The 17,399-nt window shown below is 44.4% G+C and overlaps 1 protein-coding gene across 4 annotated transcripts in view; it reads left to right on the top strand.

The window, feature by feature from the left end:
- LOC111837912 (NACHT, LRR and PYD domains-containing protein 3-like) overlaps nt 1-17,399 on the top strand; it is a 253,964-nt gene that overhangs the window by 99,260 nt on the left and 137,305 nt on the right. Inside the window, exons 10-13 of one of the 4 annotated variants that reach the window (XM_072710665.1) lie at nt 2,217-2,390; nt 2,530-2,703; nt 3,079-3,125; nt 5,950-6,609. The exons of 1 other annotated variant lie outside the window; for it this stretch is intronic. In XM_072710665.1, the coding sequence (XP_072566766.1) occupies nt 2,217-2,390; nt 2,530-2,703; nt 3,079-3,125; nt 5,950-6,473 (919 nt within the window). In that variant the 3' untranslated portion in view covers nt 6,474-6,609. Of the gene's footprint in view, nt 1-2,216; nt 2,391-2,529; nt 2,704-3,078; nt 3,126-3,729; nt 4,187-5,949; nt 6,610-17,399 lie in introns of those variants that run through there. 2 more of the 4 variants (XM_072710667.1, XM_072710666.1) reach the window with 2 other exon arrangements.

Here is a 17,399-nt window from a genome sequence, read left to right as displayed (position 1 = left end):
CCCCGTGAGTCTGTTAATGTGAGACTTAAATGGGATTCACTAATTGCCAGTATCACTTAGTAACCTGGGTTAGAAGGCTCGTCCACCGAGCTGCGTCACCAGGTAATGTAAACAATTGGTAGCGAAGCTCCCCTCACGGCCAATGAGAGAGAGTCTCGCGATGTTTCAGGCGAGTTTGAGGTTCAGAGCGTGTAGCAAGATCACACAAAGGCAGGAACTTATTGTGGAACACTCAATGACGGAGGCTAAAGTTGTGTAAAAGACATGCATTTATTCCTAGCTAACACTACAACTAACATAAGACAGACATTACACCTAACACAAACAACAAACACGAAATAACGGAATAAAACAAACGATGTAATTATGAAAATGCAATGACCGGATTTAAATGAGTAACCTTAAATGGGAAATACTGTTCTGCAAAGCAAGCACAGTTTGTGGAAACACAACCCTAAAGTCTTATAGCAGGTTAACAGAACAGCTTAAGTTGTTAGAATGAAAGGAAGTTGGTTTACTTGGTTGAAGAGTGGGGGGGGGGGGGGTCTTGGCAGTTGATGGCAGAGCTGCTGAGCCGATGGCACTCAGGAAGGCGCGGCGTTTGGAGCAGTGGAGTGGAGTCCCTTTAGATTCTCTCTCCTGGTGAAGCTTTGTCTTGGGTGCTGTTCTCTGTTCAGCTGGGCCTTCACCGGAGGGTTTCTTGTGGGCTTCTCGTCTCCCGGGCTGATGGTCTTTTCTGTACTGCTGCTGGGTGTTCTCTACCCTGATGGTCTGTTTGCCCCGGCTGATGTTCTCCTTCGGGCTGGCGGTTATTCTCTGCGCACCTTTGTTCTGAGGTGCTAGATTTTTATGGTCTAAAGTTCATGAATAGGGATGACCAGGAATTCGACTCCTGGCCCAATGGCTGGCCATCCATTTGGCGGGCTTTCGGAAGGGGGTCTGTATCAGTCCTTTTGGGATTTATGGCCCGACTGATTCTCCCTTTACTGATGATTTTCATTAAGCTGTTATAACTTTTGATACATCCACTTTTATGGTAATCACTGACCAGATTCGGAATCAGGGGTGATTAACAATCAGTTTGACACCAAACATGCCATACCAGCTTCACAGGTACATACCTCATACCATCTGCATTAATTGATTAAACAATTAATTATTTTATCTATGTGACTGATTCACATCAGTATAGGATACAAGTGTTTTGGGTTGCACCTCATCAGATGTTACACTTTGTGCAGACATTACATCAAATATTAATATTCTAAACAGCACATCTTATCCATAGATAGGCGTGGCCGTTAGTTTGTGGTAATATCAATATAAGTCTGGAAACAACATATTTTGTTTGGTGTGGCTTATGCCAATTCATCTTCTCCAGAATGGATAAGATACACCTTAATTCAGTTCTTTTAACATAGCATGTTAGAACCACGAAACTTGGTAACGGTCCACCAAGATCAGATAAGGACCGCAAAGGAATGTTGGAAGAGAAGGGGGGGGGGGGGTTTAACAAAGAAGACTCTCTAAAAGTTAGGACATATTGGTTACACTAATCTTCCAGATTCTTCTGGTATACCATGAGAACATATATATACAATGGTAGCTATACCTATCTATTTATTTAAATTTATATGTGTTCAAGTGCAAAGGGGTAAAATAGGTGATACTCCGTAAACATGGTTATAAGGGTGGCACACAAAACACTAAGATTGTCTAAGGACACATGCAAACATAACGTATCTGTATATTGAGACTAGTAGTCATGAGTAAATCAATATACAGGGTATACAAAAGCCAAACTTAAATGAAATTTCCTTTAGGGTGTTCGTCAGTTGGGTGAGTGAGATGTAAGGCAGAGTGTACTGTATGTGGAGGGGGGTTGTGTGCCAAGTCAAGGGCAATAAAAGTTGGAGTGCTGGCCTCCCTTGTTATCTGTGTGTGTGTGTTCATGTGTGTAACCCCCCTTTGGTGCCTCTCGTACCAGACTCGGCCTTGTCTCAGGCCACCTGGAATTTAGGCCCTGTGATATGTGCATGTGTGATCCTACAGCAGGGATGGAGGAAAAGAGGTGCTGAATGGCTGCTTGGTCTGGGGGGGTCCAGGCCAGTCGCTGGTCCCAGTCAGGCTGTGGCTTTGGGCACGTCAGCACTGGCGTTTTGATAGGTCGCTGCCACCTGTATTTTGTCTGATATTTTGTAATTTCCTTTCTGCAGGGTGGCAGGCTGTAGAGTCACAGAAGAAGGCTGTTCTTCCCTGGCTTCAGCTCTCAGCTCAATCTCCTCACAGCTGAGAGAGCTGGACCTGAGTGACAATGACCTGCAGGATTCAGGGGTGAAGCTGCTCTCTGCTGGACTGGGGGATTCACACTGTACACTGGAGATACTGAGGTCAATATTACTGGGTATTCCACACTATAATGTGTAATTACTGAAATCTTTATTGAAGCCATCACATTTACTTAACAGTAATACTCATAGTGGTTAGGTGGTCTTATTTATTGGAGAAACATTGTCTGTCTCTCTGCAGGCTGCCATTCTGTAGAGTCACAGAAGAAGGCTGTTCTTCCCTGGCTTCAGCTCTGAGGTCAAACCCCTCACACCTGAGAGAGCTGGACCTGACCTACAATCACCCAGGAGACTCAGGAGTGAAGCTGCTCTCTGCACTACTGGAGGATCCCAGCTGTAACCTGGAGAAGCTGAAGTGAGTACAGAATGTGTGTCTGACACGCTACAGATACTTATGCATGTCTGTGAAGAAGAGGCACCAATAAATAAATGGATACAGCAGTACTATGTTATGGCTAAATGGTTAGAGAGGCGCACTTGTAATTGAAAGATTGCTGGATGGAATCCCTGACCAGCAAGGCACTACTGAGGTACCCTGAGCAAGGTACCGTCCCCAAGCACTGCTCCCTGGGTGCTGAATTAGCTGCCCCCTGCTATGTCACGATGTCACGTATGGGTTAAACGCAGAGGACATATTTTGTTGTTGTGCACTGTGTGCTGTGGTGTGTCAACAATAACCACTGATCATTAAATTCTAATTCTAAAATTCTAAATTCTGCTTTTCCTATAGTGTGGACCACTGTGGAGAGTGCAGGACCAGACCAGGCGTACAGAAATGTAAGTGTGTCTGCATGTTCTTATTAATAATGCCATTAATACCATTTTATGATTGTATTCATGCAATTGTTGTGATGAGTGTGGCTTTTTGCACTGTATGTAGATGGATTTCCATGTTTGTATTTAGGTGAGTTTCTCTGTGTGACAGTTTAGACAGAATCCAAAGGGAAAGAACAAAACAGATAAAACATCCATCACTGTAACCACTTAATCCCAACTGGGGTCAGAGGGGCACCGGAGCCTATCCCACGAACAAGGGGCGCAGGCGGGAACCAACCCTGGGCACAGACACACACACACACACCAATCAGCCTGGCCTGCACGTTTTTGGACCGTGGGAGGAAACCAGAGCCCCCTGCAGAATCCCACACAAACACAGAGCGTGTGAACTCCACACAGAAAGGACTCGGGACCAAACCCAGGACCTTCTTGCCGTGAGGCATCAGCACTAACCACGGCACCACTGTGCCGCCCACAGACAAAACAGGCATCACCAAAAATACTATTAATTCATTAATCTTTTTTTGTACAAACAAATACTTTATAGATGCTTATATCGTCTGTGTGTGGGAGTGTAACAGGGTTAAAATATGTTCTGAAACAGTTCTGCGTCTTTGATTTCACAAAGAAATCCTTTGCATTTGTTCTTCATGCACATGTGGTGAGTTTACTTTTATCTTATTGAGATTCATTAGTATTTTCCTAGATGGCACCCGTAGTCTCCCCCAAACCGGGAGAATGGTCTGACTGCAGAACACTGGGCGTCTCCGTTAGGAGGATCTCCACTGTGGGACCAGAAATCACATGATCTCCACTCCTGGGCCGGACATGACGTTATGCAAACTTCAGAAACAGAGCCGAAGTATAGGATAGAGTTATCATTTTTATTGTTAATAATTATTATAGCATTATTATAATAATTTGTATAACATATGTATATATACATATGTGTCTGTATAATGTTAAACATTATCGCAACATCTTTTATTTAATTATACCATATACAAGTATTACTACTAATAATAAATCATAATAATGTACAATAATAATATAGGATAGGATATTATTATTATTATCTCCCATGGGATTATATCGCATCACTCTATATAACGTAGGATGTACCACTACGGTGGCCGAGAGAGCTCAACGCGCTGCAACTTCAAGAAGACACATGCAAACATTAAAAAAAACACAACAAATTAAGAAAACGTCTCCATCAGTTTGACAACACAGGCGCTGCAAATACGGAAACGCGCTGCAAACACACGAACGCGCAGCAAACACAAAAAACGCGCTGCAAGCACAAAAAACGCGCTGCAAACACAAAAAACGCGCTGCAAACACAAAAAACGTGCTGCAAGCACAAAAAACGCGCTGCAAACACAAAAAAAGCGCTGCAAATAGCAGAGACCACAACGGAAATGTTTCAGGGGGACCTCAAAAAGTGACGAACCCATCTGGGAGCTGATTATTTGTTCATATTACCTCTGCGCACAGCCTGGCATGACACCTGGTCCTCACCTGCAGGTTTAGGGGCATTCTCCACGACAAAACTAACATTTCGCCCACATGAGCTACAAAATTGTGCAAAGTTGGCCGCTGAAAGCCACAGAACGGACAATACATTTTGATCTGAAAAAACAAAAAAAAACAACAATGTTACCGATTTTAGCATGCTTTATTTGTATTCCGTTGTTCATTATTATTAAGGGATCTGAATAAATTGTAAAATATATTTTTTTCCATCAATCTATAATGAATTTTGACCTGATTTTAACCATTAATGAAGCACTGCAGAATTTTGTCATTTATTTGCATATATTTATTTAGATATTTATTGGCAATTAAATTAATAACGTTCCACAGTTAAGTGTGTGATTCGTCAGATTAGTCTAATAATATCTAAAAGACCAATGAATCGTATGATCAGGTTGTTAAAAAAAAAAACACCTTTTAGTTCACGCACAACACCTGAAACATTTCCGTTGTGGTCCCTGCTATTTGCAGCGCTTTTTTTGTATTTGCAGCGCTTTTTTTGTGTTTGCAGCACGTTTTTTGTGTTTGCTGCGCGTTCGTGTGTTTGCAGCGCGTTTCCGTATTTGCAGCGCCTGTGTTGTCAAATTGATGGAGACGTCTTCTTAATTTGTTGTGTTTTTTTATGTTTGCATGTGTTTTCTTGAAGTTGCAGCGCGTTGAGCTCTCTCGGCCACCGTAGTACCACCACTAGGGGGCGCCGAATCACATGACTTCCACAATAGCGTGGAGTGGCGTCAGTGCAACATCGTGAACTAACTTTAATAATCCAGCCTGCTGAGTTCTCTTTAGTAGCGTCGTGTCCGGGCAGGAGTGGAGTTTCCAGCCCCACAGTAGAGACCCTCCTGGCGGAGTCTGCAGCCAGATGTAATCAGTTCGTGCTCCTTATCTTTCTCTCTTCTAAACCGGCGCTGATGCCGGACTCTGCTCAGTCTGCGGGTAGCGCTGCTGTGAAGAGGCTTGCGGTTCGAAGGAAGGTTATATTTTAAACTAAAGACGCTCACTTTTAGTATTAATCTCTGATGCCGTCTTGTGGTAAATATGCTTGTGATGAATATGTCTGATGAATGTCGCTGCTTTGTCATTTTATTTACCCGTAATTAAGCTGTTAGTTTAGCTCGCGCAGCATTTCCCGCCGGCGTCGCGCGCCGTCCGATATTTCCTGAGCTATTTCATAAACTTCAGTTCCCGCTTCGTTAAGGGAAGCTGTGCTGTTTTTATATTGTACAGAAACATAAAGTACAGGCTGCCTGATGGTATTAATAATAATAATTCTTCCTCTTGCCTACAGACTCCTGCCAGCTGACGCTGGACCCCAACACAGCAAACAGACACCTGTCTCTGTCAGAGGGGAACAGGAAGGTGACATGGGGGGCAGAGCAGCCATATCCTGATCATCCAGAGAGATTTGACTGGTGGTACCAGGTTCTGTGCAGAGAGAGTCTGACTGGTCGCTGTTACTGGGAGGCTGAGTGGAGTGGATATGACGTCCGGATAGCAGTGACTTATAAAGGAATCAGGAGGAAAGGACACAGTGATGACTGTCTGGTTGGATTCAATGACAAGTCATGGATGCTGTGCTGCTCTCCTGACAGTTACTCTGTCTGGCACAATAATAAACAGACTGACATACCCATAGAGCCCTCAGGCTCCCGCAGAGTAGGAGTGTATCTGGACTGGGCGGCTGGTACTCTGTCCTTCTACAGAGTCTCCTCTGATGGACTGACCCTCCTGTACAGCTTCACCTCCTCATTCACTGAACCCCTCTATCCAGGGTTTTATGTTTATTATGCAAACTCCTCCGTGTCGCTGTGACGTGTTGCTGGTTCTCCTGGAAAAAAGGTAAAATCTCTGCTTTTTAACCTTTATAATCCTTTTTACTCTGAAATGTATGTTTGACAGAAATAAATGTCTGTGTTCAGGGAGCTGAATAAACATGAAAAATATTTAATAGTTTTTCTCTCTGATTAAAATGTAACTAAATGTAATCCTGATGAGTGGGGGGGGGCTTTCCCCCTCCCCTGTATAAGGCATATATATATAAAATGTACAATTTACTGTATTTCCTGCCTGTACAATGACAATAAAGGCTTTCTGTTCTGTCCTATTAATGTCCTGCTTCAGCGTCACCCAAAGCATAACTGAGTAACATAATGAAACCACAGTCTGGTGGATTAAGTTAAATTCACTTTACTGCTGCAGCTGAACATAACTAACACAATGGCACTAAATCAATGTGTATAATAATCATTTAACTGGAGACATAACAGAAACAAAAAACTTTAAATTATATTGTGTTACTGCCCTGGTTCAGTGGATTAAAGTAAATAAAATTATTAATTTATTTTATTAAAATTTCTTTTATGAAATAATTATTAATTAAGAATTAAATACTATTATGGTACTCTCTCTATATATATGTGTGTGTGTGTGTGTATATATATATATATATATATATATATATATATATGTGTGTGTGTGTGTGTAATAATATATATATTCATTCATACATACATACACATACACACAGAAATAGCACCCAGATAGATCACACACACAGGTTTGTAATTATGTCTTTGTGTGGACTCTCCATTCATTACTATGGGGAAAATCTAATTAGCATAACAACCTTAATCGGGCACAGTATATGGGTAAGTGTGTGTGTATGTGCATGCATAGTGTAACTGGGCACTGTACGTGTGTGTGTGTGTGTGTGTATGTGTGCTCTAACTGGGCACTGTGTGTGTGTGTGTGTGTATGTGCATGCGTGCTCTAATCAATCAAATAAACAGTATATGATGACTGTTGAAACACTTTACCATGAAATGTAGGTAATGATTAAAAACCTTAAAAATCTTTTTGTATTATTGAGCAGGACCAGGTGACAAACTGTTTCTGTCAGTGTTCTAGGGCTCTAGGTAGCTCTTATTAATGTTTTACATTATGTATCTTACATTTGCAATGAGGACATTGTGGAGGACAGTTTGCTTGAAATAACATGTATTATAAAGCTACTTTTCATGCATATTTATGCCTATAATGTCCTGGGGACAGAAACGGCACGGATTTGGCAGAATACCCCGAAACGGCTCGTCCATGAGGATCCTGTGGCTGCGGTAACGTTAGCTGTATGTTCCATATTCAGTCCTCCGGCTGTAGCATCATTCAGCATTTCAGGCACTTTTTAATCACAGACTTTTCATGTCCGTGGGCAGAGATGCACACCGATCATTTTTCATTCCGAGCCCTTTGCTGTCTGTGCCAAGTCTTGGTATTATCTAAGAAAAGAGGCGATCTCTGCTGTAACAAGATATCGCTTCAGAAATTGGAGTCTATGGTGACTCTTGCACACCGTTTGGTTTTCCTTATTACTTCACGGGTGAATAGTAATTAATAGCTGAATGTTCGCATGTACACTTCACGTTCAGTAGCTGGTGGTGATTGGACACAGTTCGGTTATTAATGAAGATGAATAAAAATCTGAAATCATCTGCAGTGTCATGATGTGAATATCAAGTGGTGTGCATTGTGCCCCATAGATCATTGCTTAAACCAGACTTTACTGAACATGTCTATATCTCATTAGCTTTAATGGTTAGTCGATGTAACTTTTGGCTGGCGCTGTATGAACATAAATGAAAGCATCAATAGCCATCTCTACAATTTTCTTTGAATATTGATAGAGGTGTTTTGGTCAAAAAATTATTTTGTCCATTTCTCCCAGCCTAGAAATAACATCATATGAACTTGATGTCATGAACTTATGAACTCATCATGAAAACAAAAGCTTCACTATTTCCTAAAACCTCTTTGATCGATGAAGGGGTATGTCATCTTTCATCACCAAACTCATCGAATTGTTCTTGCCTCTCAACAAAAACTCTACTCTCTCTGCCCAATTCAAAGAGCTCAGTGGAGTTTTGAAACCTTTGGCATGGGGATTGTGACTGTTCATGATGTCACAGAGCATGTCAATCATCTAAAAGCAAATATATGCATTATAACAGGAGGAATCTGAATCATCAGCATAAATAACATATTTCCTTTCATCATTAGCTAATTACTGAAATACAGCAGCAATGTTTTTCACTATTTGCTTCACGGTTATTAAACTCTGCATGTAACATTACCTCAGTGAACTGTGAACAGCCGAGGTCCCTCAATGTGCGCAGAGCTGCTGTCACAGAGCGACTCAGTGTTTGCACAACCACGGACACCATTTTCTGTGAATCAAAGTTCACATGCTTGTCAGTGATTTGGTTGACTGCATGCAGCCCTTCTTTTGCTTGGATATCATTCAGATGATCTATGTATGTCCAGTTGATCTGGCCAGTGGTTATGCTTATTGGGCTGTAGGCCTGCAAAATATTTCATGCCAACTTCAAAACGTGGCAAGGATCCATCATCACAAACACCTTCGCACCAGTCAATGGATGTGCAAAAAAAGTTTTAACAGTTCACCAGGGTTGACCTTCAGCTGCCATCCAAGCTGGTTACACATGCTGACATTGGAGGCAAGTCCATCCATTATAACAGGTTAGGGTTAGTTTTTCTACAAGTGCATTCTTGACAGTGATATGAATAAAATAATAATAACACACACACACTCCCCCTCCCTCCCTGTCAGTATCACAGACACACACACACTCCCCCTCCCTCCCTGTCAGTATCACAGACACACACACAATCCCCCTCCCTCCCTGTCAGTATCACAGACACACACACAATCCCCCTCCCTCCCTGTCAGTATCACAGACACACACACAATCCCCCTCCCTCCCTGTCAGTTTCCCAGACCCACACACACTCCCCCTCCCTTCCTGTCAGTTTCACAGACACACACACTCCCCCTCCCTCCCTGTCAGTGTCACAGACACACACACACTCCCCCTCCCTCGCTGTCAGTTTCACAGACACACACACACTCCCCCTCCCTCCCTGTCAGTTTCACAGACACACACACACTACCTCTCCCTCGCTGTCAGTTTCACAGACACACACACACTCCCCCTCCCTCGCTGTCAGTTTCCCAGACCCACACACACTCCCCCTCCCTTCCTGTCAGTTTCACAGACCCACACACACTCCCCCTCCCTCCCTGTCAGTGTCACAGACACACACACACTCCCCCTCCCTCGCTGTCAGTTTCACAGACACACACACACTCCCCCTCCCTCGCTGTCAGTTTCACAGACACACACACACTCCCCCTCCCTCCCTGTCAGTTTCACAGACACACACACACTCCCCCCTCCCTCCCTGTCAGTTTCACAGACACACACACACTCCCCCTCCCTCACTGTCAGTGTCACAGACACACACACACTCCCCCTCCCTCACTGTCAGTTTCACAGACACACACAGACTCCCCCTCCCTCACTGTCAGTATCACAGACACACACACACTCCCCCTCCCTCCCTGTCAGTGTCACAGACACACACACACTCCCCCTCCCTCCCTGTCAGTTTCACACACACACTCCCCCTCCCTCCCTGTCAGTTTCACAGACACACACACACACTCCCCCTCCCTCCCTGTCAGTTTCACAGACACACACACACTCCCCCTCCCTCGCTGTCAGCTTCACAGACACACACACTCCCCCTCCCTCCCTGTCAGTTTCACAGACACACACACACTCCCCCCTCCCTCCCTGTCAGTTTCACAGACACACACACACTCCCCCTCCCTCACTGTCAGTGTCACAGACACACACACACACTCCCCCTCCCTCACTGTCAGTTTCACAGACACACACACACTCCCCCTCCCTCCCTGTCAGTTTCACAGACACACACACACTCCCCCTCCCTCCCTGTCAGTGTCACAGACACACACACACTCCCCCTCCCTCCTTTTCAGTTTCACAGACACACACACTCCCCCTCCCTCCCTGTCAGGTTCACAGACACACACACTCCCCCTCCCTGCCTGTCAGTTTCACAGACACACACACACTCCCCCCTCCCTCCCTGTCAGTTTCACAGACACACACACTCCCCCTCCCTCCCTGTCAGTTTCACAGACACACATACACTCCCCCTCCCTCCCTGTCAGTATCTCAGACACACACACACTCCCCGTCCCTCCCTGTCAGTGTCACAGACACACACACACTCCCCCTCCCTCCCTGTCAGTTTCACACACACACTCCCCCTCCCTCCCTGTCAGTTTCCCAGACACACACACACTGCCCCTCCCTCCCTGTCAGTTTCCCAGACACACACACACTCCCCCTCCCTCCCTGTCAGTTTCACAGACACACACACACTCCCCCTCCCTCGCTGTCAGTTTCACAGACACACACACTCCCCCTCCCTCCCTGTCAGTTTCACAGACACACACAGACTCCCCCTCCCTCACTGTCAGTTTCACAGACACACACACACTCCCCCTCCCTCCCTGTCAGTGTCACAGACACACACACACTCCCCCTCCCTCACTGTCAGTGTCACAGACACACACACACTCCCCCTCCCTCCCTGTCAGTTTCACAGACACACACACACTCCCCCTCCCTCCCTGTCAGTGTCACAGACACACACACACTCCCCCTCCCTCACTGTCAGTATCACAGACACACACACACTCCCCCTCCCTCACTGTCAGTATCACAGACACACACACACTCCCCCTCCCTCCCTGTCAGTGTCACAGACAGACACACACTCCCCCTCCCTCCCTGTCAGTTTCACACACACACTCCCCCTCCCTCCCTGTCAGTTTCCCAGACACACACACACTCCCCCTCCCTCCCTGTCAGTTTCACAGACACACACACACTCCCCCCTCCCTCCCTGTCAGTTTCACAGACACACACACACTCCCCCTCCCTCCCTGTCAGTTTCTCAGACACACACACACTCCCCCTCCCTCCTGTCAGTTTCTCAGACACACACACACTCCCCCTCCCTCCTGTCAGTTTCTCAGACACACACACACTCCCCCTCCCTCCCTGTCAGTTTCACAGACACACACACACTCCCCCTCCCTCCTTTTCAGTTTCACAGACACACACACTCCCCCTCCCTCCCTGTCAGGTTCACAGACACACACACTCCCCCCTCCCTGCCTGTCAGTTTCACAGACACACACACACTCCCCCCTCCCTGCCTGTCAGTTTCACAGACACACACACACTCCCCCCTCCCTCCCTGTCAGTTTCACAGACACACACACACTCCCCCTCCCTCCCTGTCAGTTTCACAGACACACACACACTCCCCCTCCCTCCCTGTCAGTTTCACAGACACACACACACTCCCCCTCCCTCCCTGTCAGTTTCACAGACACACACACACTCCCTCTCCCTCCCTGTCAGTTTCACACACACACACACTCCCCCTCCCTCCCTGTCAGTATCACAGACACACACACTCCCCCCCCCCCTCCCTCCCTGTCAGTTTCACAGACACACACACTCCCCCCTCCCTCCCTGTCAATGATTCAGATGTATGCAAAGCATTTAATAGATCCACATCTTCAGTAGATCCCTGGAGCTGTGTGAAGTTCCCTCCTGCTTCAAACGCTCCACCATTATCCCAGTCCCCAAGAAACCCACCATCACAGGACTGAATGACTACAGACGCCTTGACGTCTGTGGTCATGAAATCCTTTGAACGCCTGGTTTTAGCCCATCTGAAGGACATTACAGGACACCAGCTGGACCCCCTGCAGTTTGCCTATCGGGCAAACAGGTCGGTGGATGATGCAGTGAATATGGGGCTGCATTATATCCTGCAACATCTCGACCGGCCAGGAACTTATGCCAGGATCCTGTTTGTGGACTTTAGTTCGGCTTTCAACACATTTTGTGCCTAATCTCCTCTCCTCCAAACTCTCCCAGCTCAACGTGTCACCAGCTACCTGTCAGTGGATCACCAGCTTCCTGACAGACAGGAAGCAGCAGGTAAGGCTGGGGGAGATCACTTCTGGAACACGGTCCCTCAGTATTGGTGCCCCCCAAGGATGTGTCCTCTCCCCACTGCTCTTCTCCCTCTACACCAATGACTGCACCTCCAGGAACTCAGCTGTAAAACTCCTGAAGTTTGCAGACGACACCACCATCATTGGACTCATGCAGGATGGTGATGAGTCTGCATACCGGCAGGAAGTTGAGCGGCTGGTACTCTGGTGCAGTCAGCACAACCTGGAGCTGAACACGCACAAGACTGTGGAGATGACAGTGGACTTCAGGAGACATCCGTCAGCACTGCTCCCCGTCACCATATCAGACAGCCCGGTGTCTACTGTGGAGCTCTTCAAGTTCCTGGGTACCACCATTTCCCAGGACCTGAAGTGGGAGACCAACATCTCCTCCATCCTCAAAAAGGCCCAGCAGAGGATGTACTTCCTGAGACAACTGAGGAAGTACAGTCTCCCACAGGAGCTGCTGATCCAATTCTACACTGCAGTCATTGAGTCTGTCCTCTGCTCCTCCATCACAGTCTGGTATGGAGCAGCCACTAAGCAGGACAGGAACAGACTGCAGCGAGCTGTACGGACAGCAGGAAAAATCATCGGTGCCCCCCTGCCCTCCATCCAGGACTTGTACTGCTCAAGGACTAGGAAACAGGCTGATAAAATCATTTCAGATCCGTCACACCCTGGACACAATCTCTTCCAGCTCCTCCCCTCTGGCAGGAGCTACAGAACTCTGTACACAAACACCACCAGACACAGGAGCGGCTTCTTCCCTCAGACCATCACCCTCATAAACAGCTAAGCTGTCATCTGCCTTATGTCAATCTCCCCCCTGTTGCACTCTACCTCACACCTTAATTGCACAGTGTTACCCACGTGTGTATTATTTATGATATTTATAATTTGTCACATTTGTATTTCTTGTATAGTGTAATTTATTGTTTGTATCCTGTCGCTTATTGTCTGTGTATGAGAGAGTCTCAAGCTGCCGGAAACAAATTCCTTGTGTGCCCCAGCACACTTGGCGATTAAAAGCTGATTCTGATTCTGATTTGTAGGTAAAGGTGATGTAATTATATCACTTACGCAAAAACAAGAAAAAAATCAATTTATTCAACAAAAGAAATTAACTATGATGCCAATTTCCATTTAGGAAAAAGTTAGGACACCCTCACATTCATGACTATTTAAAATGCCAAGAATTTGATTCTGGTCACCACATTACAGGTAGGTGAAAATGGTTAGAACATTGTTACACAGCCCAGGAGTTTCCGTTGCTGTTTTGCCTGTACATTTTTTATTTTGTTTTCTTTTTTTTATTGTTTGTGATAAGGTCATGTGGCTTGTTCTTTTGTAACTTGTGTGAACAAGTGATTGGGCAATGACTACTGCTGGTGCACATGCTTCTTTTCTGATTAGGGTTAGTTTCTGGGTACTGGCTGGTCTAACTTTGTGTGTGTGTGTGTGTGTGTTTGAGTCTATAATGCTGACCAATTACTGCTGTGCACATTGTGATAAGAAACAAGTATGAAGTAGCACCTTGTGTTGGCTTAGAAGTTTCTGTATCTGTTAGCCATTTTGTTAGCCTTTAGTGTATGAATATGTACTTTATTAGTGCTGCAGCTTATCACTATGTTGAAGGACAAATACCTTATTAACCTTCTAGCCAGACAATCTGCAACAAGCAGAAGCTGCCAAGGTTTGCTACTGAAGGAAGGGATTTGCCTGAGTTCACCAAAAGTTCACGGCTGGGTATTTTAAAAAAACTGAGTAGAGATGGTCAGGCCACCATTATGTTCAGCCGAGGCACCAAACAGTAAAAGAGATGATTGACAAACTTATCATATAGGGGTGTGGATTAAGGGAGAAAACAACGATGGTGAATGGCTGAGGGAATGATGATGCTTAAGTGGCGAGATATTGTTACACAATGAGAAAATGTATAAAAGTTGGTGTAAAAACAGTAATGGACACACTTTAAGTGTCCGGCCTTGATTGTAACTTCATTGTTGCTATAAAGACTGAATTTGGATCTACACCAGCGGCTTCTTACTTCTGATTTGGCGGAGAAGGAAAAACCACAACACCATCAGAAAATAGACTCCACAAGTTCAGCTTACATGGGAGGTGTGCAAAGAGGAAGCGCTTGCTGTTAAAAAATATCAGGGCAAGACCAGGACTTTTGGAACAATGTGCTTTGGACAGATCAATCTAAAAATGAATTATTTGTACACAGTAAGAAAGTAGAGTTGTACTGTAATCCCAACAATATACAATAAGTATACAGTGAGACGAAATATCATTCTCCATGACCGTAAGTGCAACATAAACCACAACAACACACAAGACAGATCACAATGAGAGTGAAAGGGGTAATAATTTACAGTACACACACACACACACACATATATGGTGCAGTGGTTAACTCTAAATATATATCCTGCCAGAGGGGAGCAGCTGGAAGAGATTGTGTCCAGGGTGTGACGGATCTGAAATGATTTTATCAGCCTATAGGTATGCAGCAAAGCATTTGTGAAGCCACAACACGCACAACCTTGAGGCGGATGGGCTACAACAGCAGAAGACCCCACCGGGTACCACTCATCTCCACTACAAATAGGAAAAAGAGGCTACAATTTGCACAAGCTCACCAAAATTGGACAGTTGAAGACGGGAAAAATGTTGCCTGGTCTGATGAGTCTCTGATGATTGCTGTTGAGACATTCAAATGGTAGAGTCAGAATTTGGCGTAAACAGAATGAGAACATGGATCCATCATGCCAATCGTCTGCGCATGTGCAAGCGTGCAGCAACTTGGTGCAGTTGCTCTCCGAGTTTTGTGTGTTTTGTTTTCAGCACGGGACTTGAACTATGAGTAGTTCCTGCTCAATAATATTTTACAGCACTACTGTTCTCAAGTAATGTTCCAAGTGCAATATCTGACTATTACATTTGTGCAATATTTCTCCTTATCTACACTGCATTTCTAGTGCATTACTTAACATGTGTGCTATATTTAATTTAATTTTATTATATTTTACTTCTATTTATTGGTATTTTTCTTTAAATTTTATATCTATATTTTTCCATTCTAATACTTTTTCCTAAACTATTTTCTTTTTTTTTTCCTTTCTTCCCAGTAAATTAATCAGAGCAACTGTATAACCAAGACAAAGCAATTTCTCTTTGGGATTAATAAAGTTCTTTGAATCTTGAATACCACTGTGCAGGCTGGTGGTGGTGGTGTAATGGTGTGGGGGATGTTTTCTTGGCACACTTTACGCCCCTTAGTGCCAACTGGGCATCGTTTAAATGCCACGGCCTACCTGAGCATTGTTTCTGACCATGTCCATCCCTTTATGACCACCATGTACCCATCCTCTGATGGCTACTTCCAGCAGGATAATGCACCATGTCACAAAGCTCGAATCATTTCAAATTGGTTTCTTGAACATGACAATGAGTTCACTGTACTAAAATGGCCCCCACAGTCACCAGATCTCAACCCAATAGAGCATCTTTGGGATGTGGTGGAACGGGAGCTTCGTGCCCTGGACGTGCATCCCACAAATCTCCATCAACTGCAAGATGCTATCCTATCAATATGGGCCAACATTTCTAAAGAATGCTTTCAGCACCTTGTTGAATCAATGCCACGTAGAATTAAGGCAGTTCTGAAGGGGAAAGAGGGTCAAACACCGTATTAGTATGGTGTTCCTAATAATCCTTTAGGTGAGTGTATATATATTAGGGCTGCCTCCAAATAGTCGACTAAACGTTAGTCGATATGAAGAGGGCTTGGTCGAATACATTTTCATTAGTCGTTTAGTCGCAAAAAAATTCATGTGAAATTAGGCAATCAAGGGCTGCGCAGTCAGTGTATGACATCAAAGCAACGAGAGATCAACGCGATCTCGTGCCTCGCGGTATACCAAAGCGCACTTGTGGGAGAGGTGTCTGGCTGATGCTAATAATTATGTTAGGAAAAAAGTCCAAAGTGTGGGATTATTAATTTTGAAAATTAATATAATTTTTATATTGTTCAAAAGGAAAATTAACAAAAACGAACAATTTAATAAATGCACATGGCACATCGCACAACGCCAAAACTTAGAATAAAAAAGAAGAAGGCAAACAAGTTAACAGCCTAAGTATTTGATTAAATTGTTTAGAACAACTATATTTAAGACAAAATGTGGAACAAATAATTTAAAGAACACTAATACAAATCAAAAATATCAGAGCAAAGCCGCAAACTGCCATTAAGACGACGGATGAGTCTTAACCTGAAATAACAAATTGCAAACATCAGACTAATTTTTCTAACAGAATAAAAAACAACTTCTGCATTATATAAAAACGAATAAATAAAAATAATATGTATTTATTTATTTGTATAGCCTATCCGTTATAAAAATACCCGTTTTTTTTTTTTAATAGCCTAACGGATAGCAAACAGAAACACTACAAAAAGGAAATTAAGCATTCTTACCTAAGCTTTCAATTCGATTTTATTTTTTTCATATTATGTGAGAGGAACACCAGCTTGTCCACATTGTTGGGAAGAAGGGAGCTTCTCGACTTGTTCACAATGAAGCCAGCCTTTGAAAAGATGCGCTCTGATGGAGTGGATGTGGAAGGGATACAGTGGAGGCGTTTAGCTGCTTTAGCGAGCTTTGGATATCGATGTTCATTTTTTTGCCACCATGCCAATGGTCCCGAATCAACTTTTGTTTTATCTGCCAAGTACATTTTTAGTTCATCCTTCTCTTCTGCATACTCCTCCTCATCAATGGCCATCAGCATGGATATCTCGG

This window comes from Paramormyrops kingsleyae, chromosome 4, assembly GCF_048594095.1.
Source record: "Paramormyrops kingsleyae isolate MSU_618 chromosome 4, PKINGS_0.4, whole genome shotgun sequence".
NCBI classification, from domain to species: Eukaryota; Metazoa; Chordata; class Actinopteri; order Osteoglossiformes; family Mormyridae; genus Paramormyrops; species Paramormyrops kingsleyae.
This window is presented reverse-complemented; position numbering and strand designations above follow the sequence as displayed.